Below are 22404 nucleotides of genomic sequence, written 5' to 3' on the forward strand. Positions count from 1 at the left end.
TTGTTGTGTGGCTATATAGTCATGAAGTGCTGCGGACCCCTTTCCTTCATACAGCACACTGTCTTGAACCTCTAAAACATATTCTATACAGATACAAAATAACTTTCTTTTTTTCAAATACCATTACAATATATACATACAGTACCTATCTACATGACAACTGAAAGAGGCTGGTTAAACCAAGGCAGCCATCCACACACACACATCTGTCAGTCAGATGATGGACAAACTTGATAAATGTGACAAAGAGACAGGACATAGAGAGCCAAGCTGGGGCCCTATAAATCACAAGTAGGTAAATACACACAACACACACACACACACACACACACACACACACACACACACACACACACACACAACAAAATGATAAATGATAATATTGGAAAAACATGTAAACTATATAGTTGGAGAAACATATAAGATACTAAGAAAAAATCAATGAACATTTACCTACACAGATGAAGAGATGATGAAAAAACTAATCGAATAGTACATGATTTGACCTAAACTAGAATATGCTACACTTACATGGTCACCACATAATAAGAAAGATATATATAGAAGATAGGAAGGATTCAAAAAGATGCAATCAAACTGGTTTCAAGTTTGAGAGACCTAACTTATGAGGAAAGATTAAAGAGATTAAAACTTCCAATATTGCAACAGTGGAGAGGAGGAGACCTAATTACTATATACGGGTCATGGAAGGAGATGGACCAAGTTGACAAAGAAGACTTATTGGTGTGGCACTCAAGAGATACAAGGGAACACACCATGAAATTGAAAAAAGAATTAGTTTTCTAAACAGAAGCATAGAAATATGGAACAATTTGGATGAGACAATGGTTCAAGCAAGAAATATTCATGACTTTAAGGCTAAATTAGACAACAATAGATATGGAGACAGGACAGCACGAGCATAGCTCGCACACACACACATACCGCGTAGTGTAGTGGTTAGCACACTTGGCTCACAACCGAGAGGGTCTGGGTTCAAATCCCGGAAAGCAGCAAGACAAATGGGCAAGCCTTTTAATGTGTAGCCCGTTTACGTAACAGTAAATAGGTATGGGATGTAACTCGAGGGGTTGTGGCCTCGCTTTCCTGGTGTGTGTTGTGTGATGTGGTCTCAGTCCTACCCAAAGATCAGTCTATGAGCTCTGAGCTCGCTCCGTAATGGGAAAGACTGGCTGGGTGACCAGCAGATGACCGTGGTGGTGGTGGTGAATTACACACACAATGAAATCCATGAGTGTTCTGTAAGAGCTTATCTAAGCTTTAAAAACTCTCAAGGTGAGAAGAGGGCAAGTCCTTACTACAACACAGCAATCTTCACAGCAGAACTGGTTTATCCTTGTTGCATCACTCATCTCTTTCCACATCTGGCCTGATCAAGTAATCAGATCAGATACAACAAAACCTGTATAGACCTAAGAGGTTGAATTTCATTTATACATTCAGAACTGATCTTCATTCAGTCTATCATGCACAATCACTTAAGGCAGGTTCACATGTGTCAATATGTGACTGAAACTGCAAGTCACTAGAAGTATCGACTGAGCCTTTCTAGTCGGAACATGTTCACACATAACAACTGGGAAGTAAAGGCTGGTTGGTGGGAAGTAAAAGTAATCAACCACTCAACAAGAGGTCTTCCTCTGGTGACAATGATGATTGCAATCAAATTAAATCATCACAAGTATGCAATCCTCACCTCCAACATCCTGCATAGAAGAAGCAGTCATTGGAGAGTGGTAGCTATCTCATCAAACGCCGATTTGCATAAGCTTTTTGTTGTAGAATTAACTTTTAGTATTCCAGATGTGCTCTTTCTCCCTCACCAACTCCAAAATTTTCTTCTCTACATCAGCACCACATTTTCAAATCTTTCTTTGTGATGTTACAATGGAAACAGTTGCAAATCGACTGAACAAGACCAACATGTTTGTCTTATTTTGCGACTAGTTTCTCCTGTTGGTAAGTACTGATATTCAGTCTGAAACTCTACCAACTTGTAATTTCAGTCACGTACTGACACATGTGAATGCACCTTTATCCTTGCTCTCAGGACACCAGTTGTATGAAATATTCATCTATACTGAACACAAATACCATTTCATGATCTTCCAATTAGCCTAACAGTTGTCATAGATAGCCAAGTTATCTCTTCTCCAGTCACTCCTCTTCCATGCTCTTAACATGTCCAAACTATCACAGCAATCTCTCTGATCCCTCCACTCAATCAGCAAATTCTCTCTAACACAATGTCTCCTCATTTCTCATTCTATTCATACATTTTACATGACATGTTTCCTGGATAACTCAATACATTCACTCTCTTCTCTCCTACTCCCGTGTTTTGGCACCATACAATGTTGTAATACAGTACCCTAACACTTTCATACACTCTCCTATTTGCATTCATTTCAGATTTCCTACAACAAAATACTTGTCAATTTCTCTCCACATCATTCTTGCTTCATTCATTCTAAATTTCACCTTAGCACATAACCCATTTCTCCATTGACAATAAGCAATTCCAGCTGCATGAAACAGTTCCTCTCTTCAATCAACCTGCTATTCAAAACTAATGTGTCCATCATTTTCAAATACTTCATTATTTTACTCTTAGCCTCATTCATTTTCAATCCCCTCTTCTCACATACTCACAGACTCCCAGCAAAACATTATATGCAGAAAGCAACATTCATTCCTTTCAATAATTCATAGTTTCAAACAGTCTAGTTATCCTGTCATGCTTTATATAAATCCACAAGTGCCCAAAATACATCCTCATATTTTGCTTCATAATTTCCATACAATGATCCCACAGCAGACAACTGTTCTATACATGCCTTTCCTTATACATATGACTTTAGGAAAAGTTGAAGACACTCTCAGCCAATCACCAAACAGATCATGAAGCAACATTCATAAGTCTCCTCAACCACTCATCACACAGTCATGCAGCCACTTCTTAAACATTCAACCACACTTTTTCTCAATCTGCAGTCATCACAACCATCATCCCTTTCATTGCCACTGAAATTTTCTCCTTTAAGGGCTCATTCAATTTTTTTTTATCATTTCCTGCTTCATTCATATTGCAACCTAAAGTTCCACCTACCATATATTAATTCTTAGTATATATTACATCTTTCTAAAGGAATCAAATGATACACTTAATATATAAAAAAAAACATTCTATTTACAAAGCACATGTCTGTACATCAACAAACAAACTTGGTTCAAGATGGTAACAGTCAGAGGTCAGATGGACTTTCATGTTTTCTTCAAACAAACTTCCCATATTACTCTTACAGTTAAATTGTATTACTGTAGAATTAAGAGTAAAGTATGCTTTCATGACATCATTGAGTCACAGCCGTGATCTAACATACTTATCCTGAATGTTGGTCTTACTCATCACGCACACGCAGCATTCCTGAACGGCCCCAATGGACAAAAGTAAAGTATCATAAAATCTACATAATATACAATATGCATCAATATACAAGTAATCATAAATAATCTTATCTATTATTGTACAGTATAAATATTAACATGTTCTCTGTTCAACAATTACTTGCATACACTCAACACTTCCTCTGCTCCATCTACATGACCACCAACAAAATCATGAAAACTGGTCCTACATAAACATAACTCACTCATTCTTATTTAATGGCTTCTTGAATCTCTTTGTTGCGGTGTGTGCCATCACAAAATGGAGCATTCTTTGTCTGTTTACAGTTGCACAGCCAAACTTCTTTGGTTTCTGGAGCATAAAAGACCAAGGGCTTTTGAGAGATCTTCAGTTGCTGCATTAAGTGAGTACCATCACACAGAGGCTGTGAAAGGAAAAAAAGGTAATTTTAATGCTTAACTATGATATAATGTGAAAAGATCATATGACTTTAGCACCAATGCTGCAGGAAACTTTAACAAAACACAAAGTCAGCAATATCAAAGAACAGTACAGGCAATGTGACAATGAAATGTTGGGGAACAAGATCAATAAAGAGAGGAAATTGGTAAGGTAAACACTACTTTGTGAGAATATCAAAGAAAAAGAGAAAGAAAGAAATAAGAGCCAAAAAAATCTTACATGTTAGAATTATAAACTAAGAAACAATAGTGATATGGAGATTACTTTTAACATGTGCTACCAGATCACAAAAATTACTCAATAAAACAAGCACATTACAGGAAGGAAACAACTGATACGTTAACTCATAGAAATGGTGAATTTGAGGCCATTCATTCAGCCAGCTGGAAGACAAACATTTTCCAATAATTGCCAAGAGGCCAAACACTACCAGCATGCTTCCACTAATCCCATCTTAGACTGAGGGCATACTGAGGAGAAGCACAAGGTGGCATGAGGCTCTGCAAGGAACTTATTAAAGCACATAAGGGTGGAAGCACACCATCCATGCCTCTGAGAAACAATATACACAAGCCAATCCTCCACCAAGCCTACCGGCACTACAGGCTTTATACTGTACATAAATAAAAATATAATAATAATCAGATAATAAATCAAAATTCAATTCAATTACATAAATCAGTGTTATTCACTAATTTTTGCAAGGGAGCCACCTAGGTTAAACACATTCATTGAGAGAGCCGCAGCTAGTGCAAGCTAGCATAACTCAACTAAATTAAGTAGTACTGGGCTGCTGGTGCAATATAGTAAAAAAGATAAATTAGACATGGTAATATTAGCCTATATATCTTACTAAGAGCAAAATAAAGACCAAACTTACTTAATGCTGTGATGAATGGAAGTGTGCTTTTTTGCTTTTATTAATTTATTAATTTATTTTTCGAGAGCCGTAAATTGAGTCATTGCGAGCCGCGCAATGAATACCACTGACATAAATAAAGATCCCTTATACTGATGAACAAATGTTCAGAGACTTAGTATTCATAAAACTAATCTTAAAGTATTCACACATGTACACACAAACACATGCATACACAGCTGACCTGCAAAGGTTATTCAAAATTATATATGAACATTAATACACTAAATCACAAAGAGTAATCAAAAAAAGGTTTGCGAGATGTGAAGGTTCCAGGCATCTCACCTGTGTTTTGCTTTGACCGCAGGCACACCACATGTACTTCTTGCCTTGTCTCAATGTCATCTTAAAGGGCTTCTTGTCATATATTTTCCCTTTGGTTTTCTGATGGAACTCTTTTTGCCACAATCTTTCCTTCAGGACAATTCCTGGGTCCTTGACTGCCTTGGCACAGGATACTGGACTCTGAAACATGGAAAACCATCAATATTCCTGATTCCCTCTTCATTCATTGAACTACTGAAGTATGTAGCTTACAAAATAATTATATACTTCTATAGGTATATTCAGGTACACATTCAGGCTACTAATCTATATCTGTTATAAAGATTAATAAAACAATAACTCAACTTTAGATCAAGCAGCAAGGATTTTATTTAGACTACTAATTGATTGTTTGGAAGACTCATGAGTAGCTACAAACTTCTAATTACAACTGGTGACCCTGTGATGAAATAAAAACTCAGTCACACAAAAGTTTGTACCTAACTTTCACATTTTGAAAGCTGCTTTACCTGGCCTCTGTCTCCCTCACCTACCACCTCTTTACAACAATGTATTATTTCCCTGACCTGACCTGAGCACTTCTACGTGTTAACACTGTATACAACACCAGTCAACACTAACCATGACTAGTTTTATCATGTTAACTTTTCTTGCAAACCCACCTAGAAGTCCATAAGTGTATGATAAGGTATCTTCCAGTTAGGTTTGGTAGGTAATACTGGGTTAGATGGTGGTGATGACAATTGGCTGGAGGCCACAGGCAAGCAGAAGCCAGTCTTCTTAAGGGGACATTGCCAGTGAGTATTGCTACAATTTTCCCTCTAAATTTTGGTAAGTTTTGTATCAACCTGCTTTCCACTTATATAACCAAAATATACGTCTCTAATATTGGTTAAAAAAATACAAATATGCAATTTTGAAACATATAAATTAATCAAACACAGGCTGAAAACTGAAAAAAACTGTTCAATCTAGAATAAAAAATTAAAGCAAGAATAAAAATTTCTTCATGAATAAAGAAGTTACTGTGGCCATCCAATTTTCAGGCACTAATAGTCTACTTCTTAACAAAATATGATACTACCTATTCTTTTCTTTATCACTGCTTACACAATGAAAGAGTAAAAAAATGAGATTAATGAACTTAATTGATCTAAACTAAAGAAGAAAGTAAATCATATCCTTGATCTACCCTAACATAGTGATCAGATGAAAATACTGTAATCTAAACATCATCCTCTGGGTGTAATACGTCCTGGTAGGTTACATGGCACTGTCCTAATGAAGTTGTCCCTCCAGCTCTCATCATTTCCCTACTTCCCATTCACAGTTCTTTCACTCGGCTAACATGACGTGGGAATGAAAATATAACCAAAACTAACCTAACCCTAACTTTAACCTAACTCAACCATGCTATTGGTCGGAAGGGTTCTGAGGAAGACGTATCAGTAGTGCGTGTCACCTCAACATGGTTAGGTTAGGTTAAAGTTGCGGTTAGTTTTTTTTGGTGGGGGAGGAAGCTGTCCAAGGGTAACAAAAAAGAAAAAGAAAAGGCCCAAATTGATTGCCAGTTCCCTAAAAGATTAAGAGGGTTAGACAAATATCTGGGACAAATGTCTTAAGCCGTGTCCACACTATCGAACATGCTCAACGGGCAAACAGTGATACCAGGTCCCGTTCCAATATATAAGCAAGAAGGATGAGTGGTAGGCACAAAGGTGACATCAAAAGCAAGGAGACTGCGGGCAAACGAGCGGGCAACTGTTTGTGAGTTTGAAGGAACCCACGAATCTGTATTTGACACCACTCATCAGTTTACAACTTTGCCCGCCAGTCTTTGCCTGGTGAAGGAGTAGATATTGTGGGCTAAACTAAATCTGGTAGCACTGTTTGTTGCCAGATCCCTCCCTGTGGTTTTCTCGCTTCCGACCATCAACCCTCATTCTCACTACCTATTGTGATCTGGTATCACTGTTTGCCCGTCGAGCATGCTCAATAGTGTGGACACGGCTAGAGGGATGACTTTATTAGGACATTGCCACATATCCTACCAGGACGTATTACACCAAGAGGATGATATTTGGACAACAGCGTTTTCACCTGATCACTATAGTCCGTCTAGTCTAAAGTGGCTCCCGGGTCTCGGTCTAAATGGAGCCCCAGGGAATGCTTGGCTGTGAGATCTTGAGAAAAACCGTGAGCTAGCCTTGTTAATAAGTGCACTATGAACAGAAAAATATTCACATCGTCAATTAAGTTTGAAATCGAGGAGCCATTTTTGAGTAGACAGACTATAGGAGGAGAGCTGGAGGGACGAATTTATTAGGACAGTAGCAGTTATACAAGTGGCCTGCGTCCCCTTCAGTTGCCGGCTTCGGGAAGGCGACTCCTGGGAGCAGCGGGGTCCTTAACACACGGTAAGTCAACACACACAAATCCTCCACACCACTACCACTCCTCATGGTTGTCACTCAAACCCCTGAACGACTTACAGAAGAGAGGGCACGTGTACATATCATGGTTGGCAGGGCCGAAAGCGTCCTCAAGGCGGCCATGGTTGTCTTGTTGTGGCTGTGGAGTTGGGGATTAGCCTTTGCAACGGCACTTAGTAGGAATTACAACAAATGCCCTACAAACTATTATAAATACCTTGAAAAATTGGAATAAATGTCTGGAGGGATTAGAATGAATACCTTAAGAAATAAGAATAAATACCTTTTGTGTTCATATGCTGATGGTGACAATGATTGGTGGTCTTGATTTTATTTCGATGTTACAGGTATCACCGCAGTAGTAGTATAGTATAGTACTGCAGCAGCAGCAGTAGTAGTAGTAGTAGTAGTAGTAGTAGTAGTAGTAGTAGTAGTAGTAGTAGTAGTAGTAGTAGTAGCTACTCTGTTCATGAATACTAGAGACAGTGTTTAAAAACTGGTAATCCTGGATGGTGCACGTCAGGGAATGCTAATGGCTGGTGTTTAGTGGAAAGTGTGTACTACGCTCCCGGCTCTCTGCCCTGGGCATCACACCACCAGACCTGCCCACCTCCTGGCGTCCTCAGGCGTCCATCCCCTCGGCAACCTGCTATCCTTCGCCTTACCTGTGCCTTCTTAAGGAAGACCGACCAGCTACCGCGTCTTTGATACCCGCACAAGACTATCCTAGGGCTCATAAGGATTTATAGATCTTTGCGGCCCTGACAACAACATTTGATTTGCGTAGCTACATGAACACCATTCTTCGTTGTCTATATTAAACGTCTTATTTCTTTTCCACAAAAGCCACGCAGTAGCAAATGAAGAGAACACATTGAGTAGAATAACCGATGAGAGTACACAAGAGGAAGGGAATTGATAGTTGACTGGAGTGGTGGTATCCTTGCAAAGCTTCGTCTGGTCTTAGCTATAGCCCGACCAATCCACCTCATCGTCATATTTTATCCTTCCGCATCTCGGACATCACAGCTCATAACACCGCCCAATTCCGTCACCACGCCCATCAGTCATCCCACGCCTACGCCAAGGCACCAAAACAAGATCAGATCACACAGGTTTCACACTAAGGTACATAACGTAAACACTTCTGTCACCGCCTTCGCCGCCATGTGCCATCTCCAAACCATGCTTAAAACCATATGAATACTTTTCTACCTTCATCCTCTCGTATCTTCACTATCCTTCCTTGCAGCGCCCCCCACGCCCGTCAGCAGGCGCGCCAGGCATCCCACGCCCACGCCAAGGCACCAGAACACGTCCATATCACAATGTATTCGTGATAAAGCACAAAATACAAACACTTTTTCTGCCGCCTCTCCGCCCGTAAACGCAATGAGGAGGAGGGCATGTCACGTGACCGTCACCAATCAGTGGCCGCGCAGGTGTTGCGTCACGATGGTTAGGACGCCTTGCCCCTGACTGGCTGCTGATGACGCCATGCTGAACGGCGCCTCTTTGGATTGGAAAAAGGCGTATCCGTGCTGTTTTATTTATTTATTTATTTATTTATTTATTTATTCATCTATGTCTTTATTTACTATCATCAATTCTTATTTCTATCTATTGTGTCATTTAAGAATATCGACGTCACTATACAACCTACACACACACACACACACACACACACACACACACCTCCTGCCTCCCCTCCTCTCTCTCCTTTGTCGATTTAAAAGAAATCTAAACACCAATACCGTTGTCGGTGGTATCAGCATTTTGGATTTATTTTATTGTCGCTGAAGAGAATAATGGGACACATAATATGTCTTCAGATGCAGTGGACACAGGACAATTCTTAGAGCCTCACCCTCATTCTCTTAAGTTCTGACGATTCATCCAGCAACCCGCACACGCAGTAAGGATTAACAATGAGTACGTACATGGTGAGGCGAAGAGAATGGACGGGGACATCTGAGTAAAGATTCACTCTAAAGGGAAGAAAGTAACACGCATCTTTTTTGTATTGTATATTGGTATGGCAGACAACAATGCTTAGAAGCTGCACAAAATATATATATATGAGACCGAGAATCCAATTAATAGGTCTCAGGTTTTCGTCAGGTAGTGCCATCACATGGCCAGTGCTCGCTGCGGGGTGGCCTGTTGGCTGGGGAAAGCTCCAAAGGAATGACCACTACTTTATTTCAGTGCGGTAGAGGATTCTGACGGAGACCTCAAGGAGGAGAGCGACGCCACCACACAGACACCCGAGGAGAAGGACGAAGAAAGGCCCCTGGAAGTGTTCTAGAGAGAGGATAACTGTGCCACCGGTGGTGCCTTCCGTTGCCTCAATGGCAGTGTTTCCACGCTCCCTCTCCCGCCGGCTGAGGGCTTGCTCCTCGAAGATAATGAACTGCAATGAGTTACGCCGAAGAGTTATGGTTAGTCCACAGTTGTAGTAGTAGTAGCAGTATAGTAGTAATATTTGTAGTAGTAGTAGTAGTAGTAGTAGTAGTAGTAGTAGTAGTAGTGGTAATAGTAGTAGTAGTAGTAGTAGTAGTAGTAGTAGTAGTAGTAGTAGTAGTGTAATAACAGGAATAAAAGTAGCAGTGAGAGTAGAAAAACAAGGTGGAGAGAGAGGAGACGTTATGACATTTCTCTTACAAAAGAATGAGTTTCATTTTGAACTGAATGAAGTCTGCAGAGAGAAGAGAATGTGGGCGGCAGTGCGACGCTAACGACTCACCTCCAGCCACTTCTCCATCAGGCCGGCCCCCACCACCTGGTCGATCAGCTGGTCCAGCCTTGAAGATAAAGCAAACTCATTGAAGCTTCCTAAACACATGTCTGCCTCACTCTGGCAGTAACAGAAGGATCATGCCACGCTTGTCTTTCCAATTGTATATCAGGAGTTTAAATTGGCACTCTACATGTACTTTCACTTGAGAGCTTCTCGGAAGTATGCTTGTCATTAACCTCTCTAATACTGGAACACATTTTTATCATGAGCTTTGGGTGTGATTGGATGTTTTTTTTTGACGTCAGGATTTATGGAGGTCAAAAGATTAATGGCAATAGTCTTCACTATTCTAATCCCCCACATAAGTTTTTGAAGGTGTATAAAATCACCAAATAGTAACAAGAATGATTAAGGAAACGCGTCTTGATAATGAAAGGGTTAAAATGCGGACAAATATCTTTTTGTAGTATCATTATCTTTTGGAAATATTCATGAATCTTAGAATTTTCAGTCCTTTACTGTGCCACTCTCCCCGTGACCATCTAGCAAGTAGACACACCTTCGCTTGTAGGGCGCGTGCTGCTGCAGGGGCCATGCGATCCTTTCCTGCAGCAAGTGGAAGTTTGGGAAGTGAACGAGCGGCTGGCCCGCGGTATCCGTAAATTTTGAGGCCACCAGAAGGCGAGTGGTGATGCCGTTGTCCCAGGTGGCTAGCTGCCCCTCTACCACCTCCTGCAGGATGCCCGAAAGGGAGTCCCGCCACTGCACGCCCTCCCGGAGAGCGATTAGGTCAGGGTCATGTGCCTGATCCAGAAGAGCGCTCTGCACTCCACCAAAATACACCTGGTGGAGGCAGCAAAGTTATAGTTTCTCCTGTTAGTCAACTTTCAACTCAAAGATACGTCAAAAGGAAATTCTTATACTTTATCCTATTGGCCTTAGTACTCCTGAAAATATAAAACTAATATTACGAATAGTAATAGCAAAAGTAATATGAATTATACTCCCCATGCGCTCCCTTACCTTGGCCCACCCAATGTCAGAGGTGACCAGCTGCTGCAGGTTCTCGATGGGCTTCTGCAGGCCTGGCATGATGAGGAAAGAGGTGAGGGAGGAGGAGTAAGAAATACCGACGATCATGGAGAACACCAGCCAGAACCCGAAGAACATACGACCCGGGGCGATCACGATGTCCTTGTCGCCCCCTCGCTGCCGGCGGCCACAAGAGAGGGGGAGACAGACAGATAAAACACACACACACACACACACACACACTTCCATTGAATTCTTGTTTGTTCCTACAGTATGTCTCTCACACGTGTGGCGCCCATACATGTGGTTCACCTGAAGGACGGGTTGGATGATGAACAGTATTGAGTTGCCCAGGTGATGGAACCAAGTGACGCGGGACAGGTAGGTGTCAGTGCATATGCGTGCCAGGACACAGAGGAAGGGTCCCGCAGCCGCTACTGCCATCACCACCGCCACCCACACTTCCCACTGGAAAGGCCTCCAGGGACAGGCGGCGCATCAGGGGAGTGACAAACGCGAGACAGGGAAGCAAGCATCCATCACGTCATGTATTGTGCGTGTTCTCGATGAGTTAATTGTCAGTGTACAGTTAGGAATCTATGTACCTTACTAACACACATAGGTTCCGTTAGTCCACAATGATATAAGGTACATGAATCACAGACGATATTACAGTCCACCCCCACACACACACACAGGAATCAGTAAGTACGTTATGTGGATAATTACTAACAATAAAATCTCTCCTTTGATATTACAATTCGAAAGAATGACGTTTAATTTCCCTTGATGAACAGTTAATCATATGAGCACAGACACTGGTCCTTTGTGTATTGATGAGGCGGCGTCCTTACCTGGTGGGGCTGGTCCATCTGGGCAGCGGTTTGGCCCGGGGCGTGACCAACTCGGAGGCGTCGTACACAAAGGTCCTCGAGAAATCAACGTACTGTTCCCGCTCCGGAGAAAAGGTGATGTCACTCATGGCCCAGTCCGCCTCCTCTCCCGCCACCATCCCTGCCGCCACAGTCACCAGGAGCGTCAGAGTAATGGTTATCGTCGCTACCACCACTGCAGTCATGGGTATTCTCGCTCAGATGTATTCAAAGAGGTAATGCCATACTCGTGACTCTTCAACTTCATTCCACTACTACTACTACTACTACTACCACTACTACTACTACTACTACTACTACTACTACTACTACTACTACTACTACTACTACCACCACTACCACTGCTACCACTACTACCACCACCACCACCACCACCACCACCACCACTACCACTACCACCACCACCACCACCACCACCACCACCACCACCACCACCACCACTGCCACCACCACTGCCACCACCACCACCACCACCACCACCACCACCACTGTCACCACCACCACCACCACCACCACCACCACCACCACCACCACCACCACCACCACCACCACCACCACTACCACCACTGCACCACTACTACTGCCACCACCACCACTACTACTACTACTACTACTACTACTACTACTACTACTACTACTACTACTACTACTACTAGTACTATGAAGAAAGACCAGCATTGCCACCACCACCACCACCACCGACAGCAGTACTCCTCCCACCGTCCCTCCACAGCCACCGTGCCTCACCTATCATTCCAGTCCACGTGCCGTCCCTCGTCAGCCTGCCCCACTGGCCGTCCTCGGGGGCTACGTAGCGGTAGGTGAAGTTTGCAGCCTCCGCCAGCACGTCCAGCAAGCGAACTTCAAGGCCGCGGTACCTGTTGGCGACCCTCCTCTTGTATATACTCTCGTCAATCTACAGGCGTCAGTAATGGGGCTCGAAACGCTTTGCTGTCTTACTCTACTACTATTTTCAGAAGCCACACTGATAATTAGCTGGGTTCTCACGAGTGTTTTTGTCTTGTTGATAATGCAAATATCTTTTCCATCTATCATTAGAATCACAGAATCATCCTTAACCTCTTCAATACTGGGACACATTTTTTACCTCGAGATTTGTGTACGATTAGACCATTTTATTGACATCAGGAAGGGCCTATGGAGGTCAGAAGATTAATGGCCAGAATCTTCATTATTTCAATCCCCCCCTCTGGGTTTTTAAAAGCTGTACAAAATCACCAAATAGTAAGAAGAATGAATATGGAAATGCGTCATGGTACTCAAAGGGTTAAAAGGAGTACCCGTGTAACTTCAACTAGTACAAAAATTTTGTAAAAGTAATAAAGGTGCCGCGATTTATCTCCACAATCTCACCTCTCTCTCTCTCTCTCTCTCTCTCTCTCTCTCTCTCTCTCTCTCTCTCTCTCTCTCTCTCTCTCTCTCTCTCTCTCTCTCTCTCTCCTTCTTCCCTCCACCTACAGATAGTTCATAATCAAAGGGCGTAAAGATCTGTTGGTGTTTGGCTATAGCGGGGAAGTCTCGTAAGGGATTCTGGATCAGCTTACTTGCCGGGTCCTGTGAGGGCAGTGTCGGCAGCCGTGATGAAGGGGTCGTAGGGCAAGGCAGCCACGGTGAAGGTGAAGCCCTGCATGTTGTTCATTTTGTCCTCAGGGAAGAGCCGCGCCCCTTCCCTGAGAGAGAGATAGAAAAAATAAGAAAAAAAACTACGTGAGATGTATCAGTGATCTGGACAATGGCGCCAAGAAAGGATTCGTGCTTCTAATACATCTAACAACTTTCCCAGCAACGTGCAACACTCTGACGTGGCGAAGTATTGGCTACCATGACTCCTTGCTACAGAGGCACTAAAGGCTGCGTTGTGGCTTTACTGAGACGGCGCACAATGGCTGGTGAAGAGATACGGTTCCTATATAAGCTGAGCCAGTATCTATCATGGCAGCTTGTTAATGTACACAGAAATAGTATAAGAAATCAGATACACAGGTAAAAAGGTGTGCTCCCTCCCCGCCTGCCACGCCTCACCTAAAGCCCTGCCCGGGTCTCCACGTGTCCAGGGGCGTGGTGTGGTGTTTGTGAAGGCTGCTGAAGAGGCTGGTGGTGTGTAGGTGCCAGCTGTCGTTGTCTTGCCTTGCCGCCGCCACCACCTGGGCTCCAAACCTTCAGAGAGAGAGAGAGAGAGAGAGAGAGAGAGAGAGAGAGAGAGAGAGAGAGAGAGAGAGAGAGAGAGAGAGAGAGAGAGAGAGAGAGAGAGAGAGAGAGAGAGAGAGAGAGAGAGAGAGAGAGAGAGAGAGAGAGAGAGAGAGAGAGAGAGAGAGAGAGAGAGAGAGAGAGAGAGAGAGAGAGAGAGAGAGAGAGAGAGAGAGAGAGAGAAATTAATACATTGCAGGAAGTGTTCAATATTACATGATAACTTTGTATCTTCAAGAGACAGACAGCAGCGCGGAGTAGTGGCGCCTTCTGTTCCTCACCTGAAGGTCGGATGGAGCAGGAGGGACGGGGCATCACGGGTGAGGTCTTCGTCAGACAGCAGCAGCAGGAAGGTCAGAGTGTGGCCCACCCATAAGTGTGAGGCCTCCTGCAGCAGGCGCCGCCACGAACCGTCTCGCGCCGCCACCACCACGCCGCGGCACACATTTGCGTCACTGATGTCCACGTGATTCTGGCGATGAGGAGAGCAGAGTGACACGGTGTATCTGCGGGACGTATCAAGATGTGCCACGCGATTGCAAGACACCCTTGGCCATACTTTGAAACACCTCTACGCTGCACGATGATTACTTTCAGGTATGATCAATTTGAAGTTATTAACGTAAAGGTGTTTTCCTATGGTTGTAGTGAAAGATCAACAAGATTTCAATGTTATTAATAGGAGGAACACTTTTAAGAACCCGGATCATCATTTCTGTGCCCTTTTGAAAGTCACAGTGAAAGGGCAAAGCGTTTCTGAATACAGGCTCCAGTCTTGAGTTGTGGATGGGAAAGCGACCACAAGGCAGTCTTACCTTCAGGGCGAATGCAGCAGCGGCGTCCAGGGAGGCGAGGTAAACGAGGGAGACGCCGTAAGGGATGAGCAGGAGGGCCGGGGCGAGGAGCGGGAGGGCGTCGGGCGTGTCATAAACCAGCACCACGGCACACCCACTCATCTCCCGACTCACCACCTCCGTCAGCAGGACTTGAGCCTCACTGACCTCAGAGGCACGACTCTCCACCCGCCCTGCCTGGCACGAGTGTGAGACGGATAAGTGCAGGGAACGATGGTGAAAGAAATAATAAGACGGATAAAATAGATAGCTAATAAATCGAATAATAGTGAAAAAATATTCTATCACACCAACACAATTTATCGTCGCCCTTCTCGCCCTCTTATCCATAACATCAGCTGCTGCTACTATCATTACTACTACTACTACTACTACTACTACTACTACTACTACTACTACTACTACTACATTACTACTCCTATTACTACTACTACTACTACTACTACTACTACTACTACTACTACTACTATTACTATTACCACCACTACTACTACTACTACTACTACTACTACTACTACTACTACTACTACTACTACTACTATTGCTATAAGAGAAAAACAAAGACAGACAAAAAGAAAATTAGACTCGAGAACAGAGACACAAAGGAGCAGAGGCGGACAGACAGACTAACTACATGAAGCACAGACAAGTAAATAGATGACAGGGGGACAAGAAGCAATGAGGCTCCTGAATCAAGCTGGAGGGGCGGGTCGGGGCTTAGCTAGGTGGCGAGGCGTGGGGGACAGGCAGTGACGTTAACAAGTACGGGACGTTTGTGCAATCGACAGCAACAATACTAAGTGACCGGCGGCACTCTGTCAGGTGCGCAAATACCGGCGGGCTTAAGATATAATTTCTACCCCTACAGTATATTTCCTCCACTTTCTCTGCACGGGCCGGCTATCCATGTATCAACAGGGTGTCCAGCCGCTCCCCCGGGCCTTGTGTTCGATGCTGGTAACGCCTTCAGTAGCTCATGTCCAGTAACGACCTCCTTGCAACACCTTGGTAGTCAAATATTCAGAGGGTAGTCAGTCAGAAGTTGTAAGAGTCCATTTTATCAGTCACCTTGTTCCCCTTTCTCTCTCTCTCTCTCTCTCTCTCTCTCTCTTTATATATATATACCATGTGGGCTTTTCACGGGAATTTATGGGCTAAAGGCGATACTTTATGAGGTACCTCCTATTTCAAAGCCCACCCGCTAGGAAACCGTTGCCCCAAGTGAGGAAGCCCAACCTACACTCGGACCGTGGACAGGATTCGAACCCGTGCGCTTGGATATCCCTCGGACCCCAAAGCACGCATGATTCCACTGTAACTCTCTCTCTCTCTCTCTCTCTCTCTCTCTCTCTCTCTCTCTCTCTCTCTCTGTTCCGTCATCTTTTTTTTCCTCTCTATTATTTATACGTCTCAATTTTTTTTTCTTTTCATTTCGTGTCGTTGTCCCTTCTTGCTCCATCACCTGCTCCGTCAGTCTTCACCCAAATGATTTTCTGTAATTTTTCTTGTCATTCCTACGACAATGTAAGAGAATGAACGTTAAGAATAATCAGTCTCAGTCTTCTTTTTTTTTCATTAACATTGTAGAATCAACACACACACACACACACACACACACACACACACACACACACACACACACACACACACACACACACACACACACACACACACACACACACATGTATTCAAGCTGGAATGTTTCTCTGAGTCAATTATCCAGTCATTTATGAAAAAAAAACAAGAAAAAAAGAAAGAAAAAAAATCATACCTTCATAAGACACTGGTTGTTATCACGGTGCTCATTTCCCAGTCATGCGCTTCTTTCTGTCTGTCTGTCTGTCTGTCTGTCTGTCTGTCTGTCTGTTTTGGTTCTCCGTCTATCTGTGTCTCTTTCTCTTTCTACATCTATTTTTCTTTTTATTTTTTGTTTACCTGATTTTGTTTGGCTTTGCTTATTTGTCGATTTGTCTATGTTTGTCTGTCTGTCTGCTTATCTATCTATCTATCCATCTCCCTGTCTGTCTGTCTATTTATCTGTTTGTTAATTTGTTTCTGTTTATCTGTCTATCTATTCTTGTGTTGCTGTTAGTTTCTCTCTCTCTCTCTCTCTCTCTCTCTCTCTCTCTCTCTCTCTCTCTCTCTCTCTCTCTCTTTCTCATGCCAAAACTGCTAATTTACACAACAAAGCAACGAAATAACGAAAACATAGAGAGAGAGAGAGAGAGAGAGAGAGAGAGAGAGAGAGAGAGAGAGAGAGAGAGAGAGAGAGAGAGCAACCCTTAAATAACTCAGTGTCAGGGTCTTCACGTCTCGTCACGCACTCCTCCCACTCCCTGACACCCTCCCCCTCCGTCCCACCTTCACCCTTGCTGTCGTAAAACTGCACTGGACTATTACTATTTTAAAGGGATGGTTTAGATACACTTGGTAAAACTGGTGCATTCCACTCACTTTTCTTAACACTGTTCTCTCGGTTCTTCTTTTACTTTTTTTCTTTACTCTCGGTTCTTCGGTTCTTGTTTTTATATTTTCTTTACCCTTTTCTCTCCGTTCTTCTTTTTCTTTTTTCTTTATCCTTTTCTCTCCGTTCTTCTTTTTCTTTATCCTTCTCTCTCGGTTCTTTTTTTTTTTATACCCTTCTCTCTCGGTTCTTCTTTTTCTTTACCATTTTCTCTCGGTTCTTCTTTTTCATTTTTTCTTCTTTTGTTTGTCTTTATTGCCACTTTACAATAACTGTAATTTTTTTTTTTCAGGATTGCGTGTTTGTTATTGTTTTTTTTTTTTATTTCACTTGCGTTTGAAGTTCTCATGTTTTGGATAAGTTGGTGTGGAAGTTGTTGCTTTTTTATTTTCCCTTTCCTTTTTTTTTATTATTTATTTTGCGAGTGCGTCTTATAAACTTCGCATACTTCAGTCTTCAGTTCCCCTCAAATAGTATAAAAGGATAACCTATTTCTTATCATTATTGTAGGGGAGACGATGGCTTTGCGTTTGTAAATGTTATGCTATGAGTAGGTGGGTATGGGTAATTTTCCTGTGTGTGTGTGTGTGTGTGTGTGTGTGTGTGTGTCTTATAATCTCCGCATACTTCAGTTTCCCTCAATTAGAATAAAGGATAACCTATTTCTTTCATCATTATCGTGGGGGAGACGTTCATTTTGCGTTTGTACTCTGATTAGGTTGGTGTGGGTATTTTTTTTTTTTTTCTCTCCCTTTTCTTTCTTTTTTCCTCTTTTTTTTTCTTTTTCGTGCGCACGTCTTACAAACTCCGCATACTTCAATTTTCCTCAAGCAGCATAAAAGATAATCTAATTTCATCCCATCTTGATATCATAAAGAAACTCCATTCAAAGCTATAAACGAAATGGGAAGAGGTGAGTGAAGGCAGCTCTCACAAGGAAACCAACGCACACTTACAGAGACCGAGGCACTTAAGGAATCTCTTGGAGTTACGGAACCTGAAGGAATGGGGAAAAAAAAAATACGAATAACCTGGCCAAGTCTCTCGTTTTACTTCAATATTCAGGAACACTTCTGCGACGTATCCCCACAACTCTTAAAATTATCTTGTTGAAGTTACACGACTTTACAAGGATGTTTTCATGGTTTTAACCCCTACACTACCGGAACACATTTTTACCTTGAGATATGCGTACGATTAGACCATTTTTATTGACATTAAGAAGGGTCTATGGAGGTCAGAAGATTAATGGCCAGAGTATTCACTATTCCAATCCCCACATAAGTTTCTGAAGCTGTATAAAATCACCAAATCGTAAGCAGAATGAATATGAAAGCACGTCATTGTACTGAAGGGGTTAATGACAGAATAACAAGATTTTTTTTACTTCTTTTTTTTATGTCAGAGGGGGGAAACTGGCCAAGGGCAAAATAAAATTAGAAAAAAAGGCTCACTTAGTTGCCAGTCCCCTTGCAGGTCCAAGAGAGTTAGCCCAAATGAAGGGATAAATGTCTTGAAAGATTACATAACTAACAAGCTACACGTGAGAACCCTTGGTGAGAGAGGAAAACGTTTATGAATGCAAGATTTCGGGAGAGGGACGCGTTAGACGTGGACAGCCAACCGTGTGAAGAGCGTGGTGGGGTATTCTATTGGTGTCTAATTCTGATACATGTAATGACTGGTGGAAATGTGAGAGTTAAGCAGAATATTTAGTTTGAGAAATAAGCAGAATATTTAGTTTGCCAGATAAGCAGAATATTTAGTTGAAAGATGAGCAGAATATTTACTTTGAGAGATAAGCAGAAAATTTAGTTTGGAATACTCAGTTTACCTCTCTCTATCCTGTGCCTGAAGTGATACCTAAGGGGGGTGCGCCTAAACAGTGTAGGAAATGTGACAAAAGAGATTATTGTGTGTAGAATATATACTGTATCCTTGTAGTATATGCGACAGAACAGATTTTTCGGGGGTAGGAAATATGTTACTACGGTACCAGGACCAGTACCAGGACACGTTTTCATATTTATTGTTCTCACTATTTGTTGATTCTACACAGCTTCAGAAACTTATGTGGGGATGAAAATAGTGAAGACTCTGGCTATTAATCTTCCGATATGATGTGACCTGTACGGTGCTCAGTTTTTGTGTAGGAAATGTGCTGGATACTTATTTTTGTGTTAGGAAATATGGCCACCTATGTGTAAGATATGTGACAGTACTCCAATTATTGTAGGTTTGTAGAAGTTACTACGCCCCACACGCTAGTCGTAAATCCTCAACAAGGAGAATTACTTATGGTATCACCTTCTCTCACTCATAATAGATTTAAGAGAGAATCAGCGTTGCGTGTGGCCAGCAGGAAGCCTCAGCGTGATGCATGAAGGAGGCGGCGACTATACCTGTATCAGCAAGAGGCGCACCGAATACCTGGGAGAAAATCTAGCACCTCCACCACTCCACAGCTACTCTTAAAGGGGTGGCCAGTTTCTCTTTCAAGCTATTGGGTACAAAATGTGTGGGCGCCATTGTAGCAGGCTTGGTGAAGTGAGGTGAAGAGGTCGCACTGAACAGTCCAAGAACGATTCCCTCCACCTACGTGCACGAGTCCTCAAGTGACGGGAATGTCGCACCTCCTTCGTGCTCCTGTTGATAGTTGACCTCGCCGGCTGACTGACTGTCGGGACTGTTGGAATGGAGGGGTGAGCAAGAGGCTGTCAGGAGGTTGTGACTTGGAAGAGGGTTGTGACTTGGAGATTGCGATTAAGAGGCTGTAACATGCCGGCGACAGTGCCCATGCAGGTGACAAAAACTTATCCAGTGTACAAAACTTGCAATAAAGGAGAAAATCACATGTATTATGCTTATCCTATGGACGTATAATAAATTCATCCAATAAAGAATATGTCGGATTTATTTGTACCATCCAACAATTAAGAAAAATTCATCTTTCGTTCATTTTCTCAGAGACGAGTGGCGAGGAAGGACAAGCATCGAAGCACAACACTGTTAATAAGGTTCCCGCGTGCACGACGATGAAGATTACGTCAGTGAGTGGAAAGTGCGTGAATTATGGCGGTGCATAAATCACTACACCTATTTCCACCATTATACACGCAGCGGCACGCCCCTGCCACACCTGACAGAGACATGTTGGGGTCATTATGCTGGAGTTGCTTTGTCACGGCTACAAATTACGTGGTGCACCTCTCATCTCTATTCTGTCCAACTCTCTAATACAGGAGTTAACCAGTATTCTCAATTGCTCATACCTTTCTCTGGTAAACTCTAGAACTCCCTACCTGCTTCTGTATTTCTATCTTCCTACGACTTGACTTCTTTTAAGAGGGGTTTTACGACATATGTCCGTCTTGGCTAATTCTCTACCAATCTTTTATGGATCTTGCATTTGAAGTGGGCCTTGTTTTTCTTATTTTTGTTACCCTTGGCTAGTTTCCTTCTTGCATGAAAAATAGTCGTTCCTGTGTGCTGCTGTCTGCCACCTGTGACTCCCTCTGTCTGTTCGGTGCGGCGCCATGCATTAACCGCTTGACACCTTTACCGCGATACTTTTTCACTGAACACTGACGATTAACGAGCAAGGATAATGACCACAGTCACTACAGCCACTATGTATTCATTATCACTGCTTTCAACTCTCTTCGTTACATGAGTGGTGTCCTTCAAAATCATTTGATAAACTTATTCCTCCACATTTCATTTAGTTTTAAGAATTACTTGACATTCACAAAGACTTCATATAATCCTTCTCATCTTTATCTGACTTATACCACAAAAGCTGCATTAGGAACACATCACCATCTATTTTAGGAACTCTTAGAAGTCAGAAAGGTTGGCTTGATCTTTTTCATCTCCATCTGATTTATGCTGCAAAGATTCTCGTACATTAGACACCTATTATTTAGTTTAGGAACACGTAACAAACACGAAGGTTTATACTAATCTTTCTAATCTCCATCTGTTTTATGCTATGAAGACTGTCTGTTCCCTCCCATTACCAATACTTTTATATATGACGCAACGCTTCTTAATCACAAGCAAGTCTGAACCATTTCTTCCTCTAAACATTATCCTAGCTAGACGCTGGAAAATCTATCCTTTTAACCCTTTTTGTTTTTGTGGTTGCGTGTAAAATCAGTTTGCAATGCTTTTTAGTGTTATGAATGATTGCGTATGGCAGTGAAAGGGTTAACACAGCCTGTATTTGCCTCAGGTGCCCCACGTTCACCTGTCCGGACGCCCATTGACTCACGCTACTACCTGTTGTAAATTCACGTAACAGAAAGATCTTGAATAATAAGTGTCTGCAAACGTAATAAAACCCAGAATCTAAACCACGACAAAACAAAACTTATTGAACTTCTCAGACCAACACAAGACATTCAGACCACGACACAACGCAGCCACACACACGCACACACACACACACACACACACACACACACACACACACACACATATCGCGTAGTGTAGTGGTTAGCACGCTCGATTCACAATCGAGAGGGCCGGGTTCGAGTCCCGGTAAGCGGCGAGGCAAATGGGCAAGCCTCTTAATGTGTGGCCCCTGTTCACCTAGCAGTAAATAGGTACGGGATGTAACTCGAGGGGTTGTGGCCTCGCTTTCCCGGTGTGTGGAGTGTGTTGTGGTCTCAGTCCTACCAGAA

At 42.7% G+C, this 22404-nt stretch overlaps 2 protein-coding genes across 8 annotated transcripts in view; both read right to left on the reverse strand.

Annotated features, from left to right (window-relative positions):
- Positions 1 to 3189: 3189 nt before the first annotated feature.
- On the reverse strand, positions 3190 to 7743 carry LOC123520312 (CDGSH iron-sulfur domain-containing protein 3, mitochondrial-like). Of its 2 annotated transcripts, XM_045282514.1 has the most exons (4): positions 7589 to 7743; positions 5097 to 5276; positions 3675 to 3854; positions 3190 to 3448 (listed from the first exon to the last, which is right to left on the reverse strand). In XM_045282514.1, the coding sequence occupies exons 1-3, from the start codon at positions 7649 to 7651 to the stop codon at positions 3681 to 3683; spliced, it is 417 nt and encodes a 138-aa protein (XP_045138449.1). In that variant the 5' UTR covers positions 7652 to 7743; the 3' UTR covers positions 3190 to 3448; positions 3675 to 3680. The 2 variants fall into 2 exon arrangements, with proteins under 2 accessions (XP_045138449.1, XP_045138448.1); XM_045282513.1 differs by having other exon boundaries at positions 3190 to 3854.
- Positions 7744 to 9540: 1797 nt separating this feature from the next.
- The window catches only part of LOC123520314 (glutamate receptor 2-like), a 109261-nt gene continuing 96397 nt past the window's right edge, over positions 9541 to 22404 (reverse strand). For 4 of the 6 annotated variants that reach the window (XM_045282520.1, XM_045282518.1, XM_045282519.1 and 1 more), the window contains 11 exons: positions 15217 to 15432; positions 14683 to 14873; positions 14237 to 14371; positions 13759 to 13884; positions 12941 to 13071; positions 12155 to 12314; positions 11613 to 11778; positions 11292 to 11477; positions 10828 to 11111; positions 10275 to 10332; positions 9541 to 9941 (listed from right to left, as the gene is read on the reverse strand). In XM_045282520.1, the coding sequence (XP_045138455.1) occupies positions 9723 to 9941; positions 10275 to 10332; positions 10828 to 11111; positions 11292 to 11477; positions 11613 to 11778; positions 12155 to 12314; positions 12941 to 13071; positions 13759 to 13884; positions 14237 to 14371; positions 14683 to 14873; positions 15217 to 15357 (1797 nt within the window). In that variant the 5' untranslated portion in view covers positions 15358 to 15432 and the 3' untranslated portion in view covers positions 9541 to 9722. The remainder of the gene's footprint in view (positions 9942 to 10274; positions 10333 to 10827; positions 11112 to 11291; positions 11478 to 11612; positions 11779 to 12154; positions 12315 to 12940; positions 13072 to 13758; positions 13885 to 14236; positions 14372 to 14682; positions 14874 to 15216; positions 15433 to 22404) is intronic. The other 2 variants (XM_045282521.1, XM_045282522.1) reach the window with 1 other exon arrangement.

This window comes from Portunus trituberculatus, chromosome 46 (assembly GCF_017591435.1).
Source record: "Portunus trituberculatus isolate SZX2019 chromosome 46, ASM1759143v1, whole genome shotgun sequence".
Lineage (NCBI taxonomy): Eukaryota > Metazoa > Arthropoda > Malacostraca > Decapoda > Portunidae > Portunus > Portunus trituberculatus.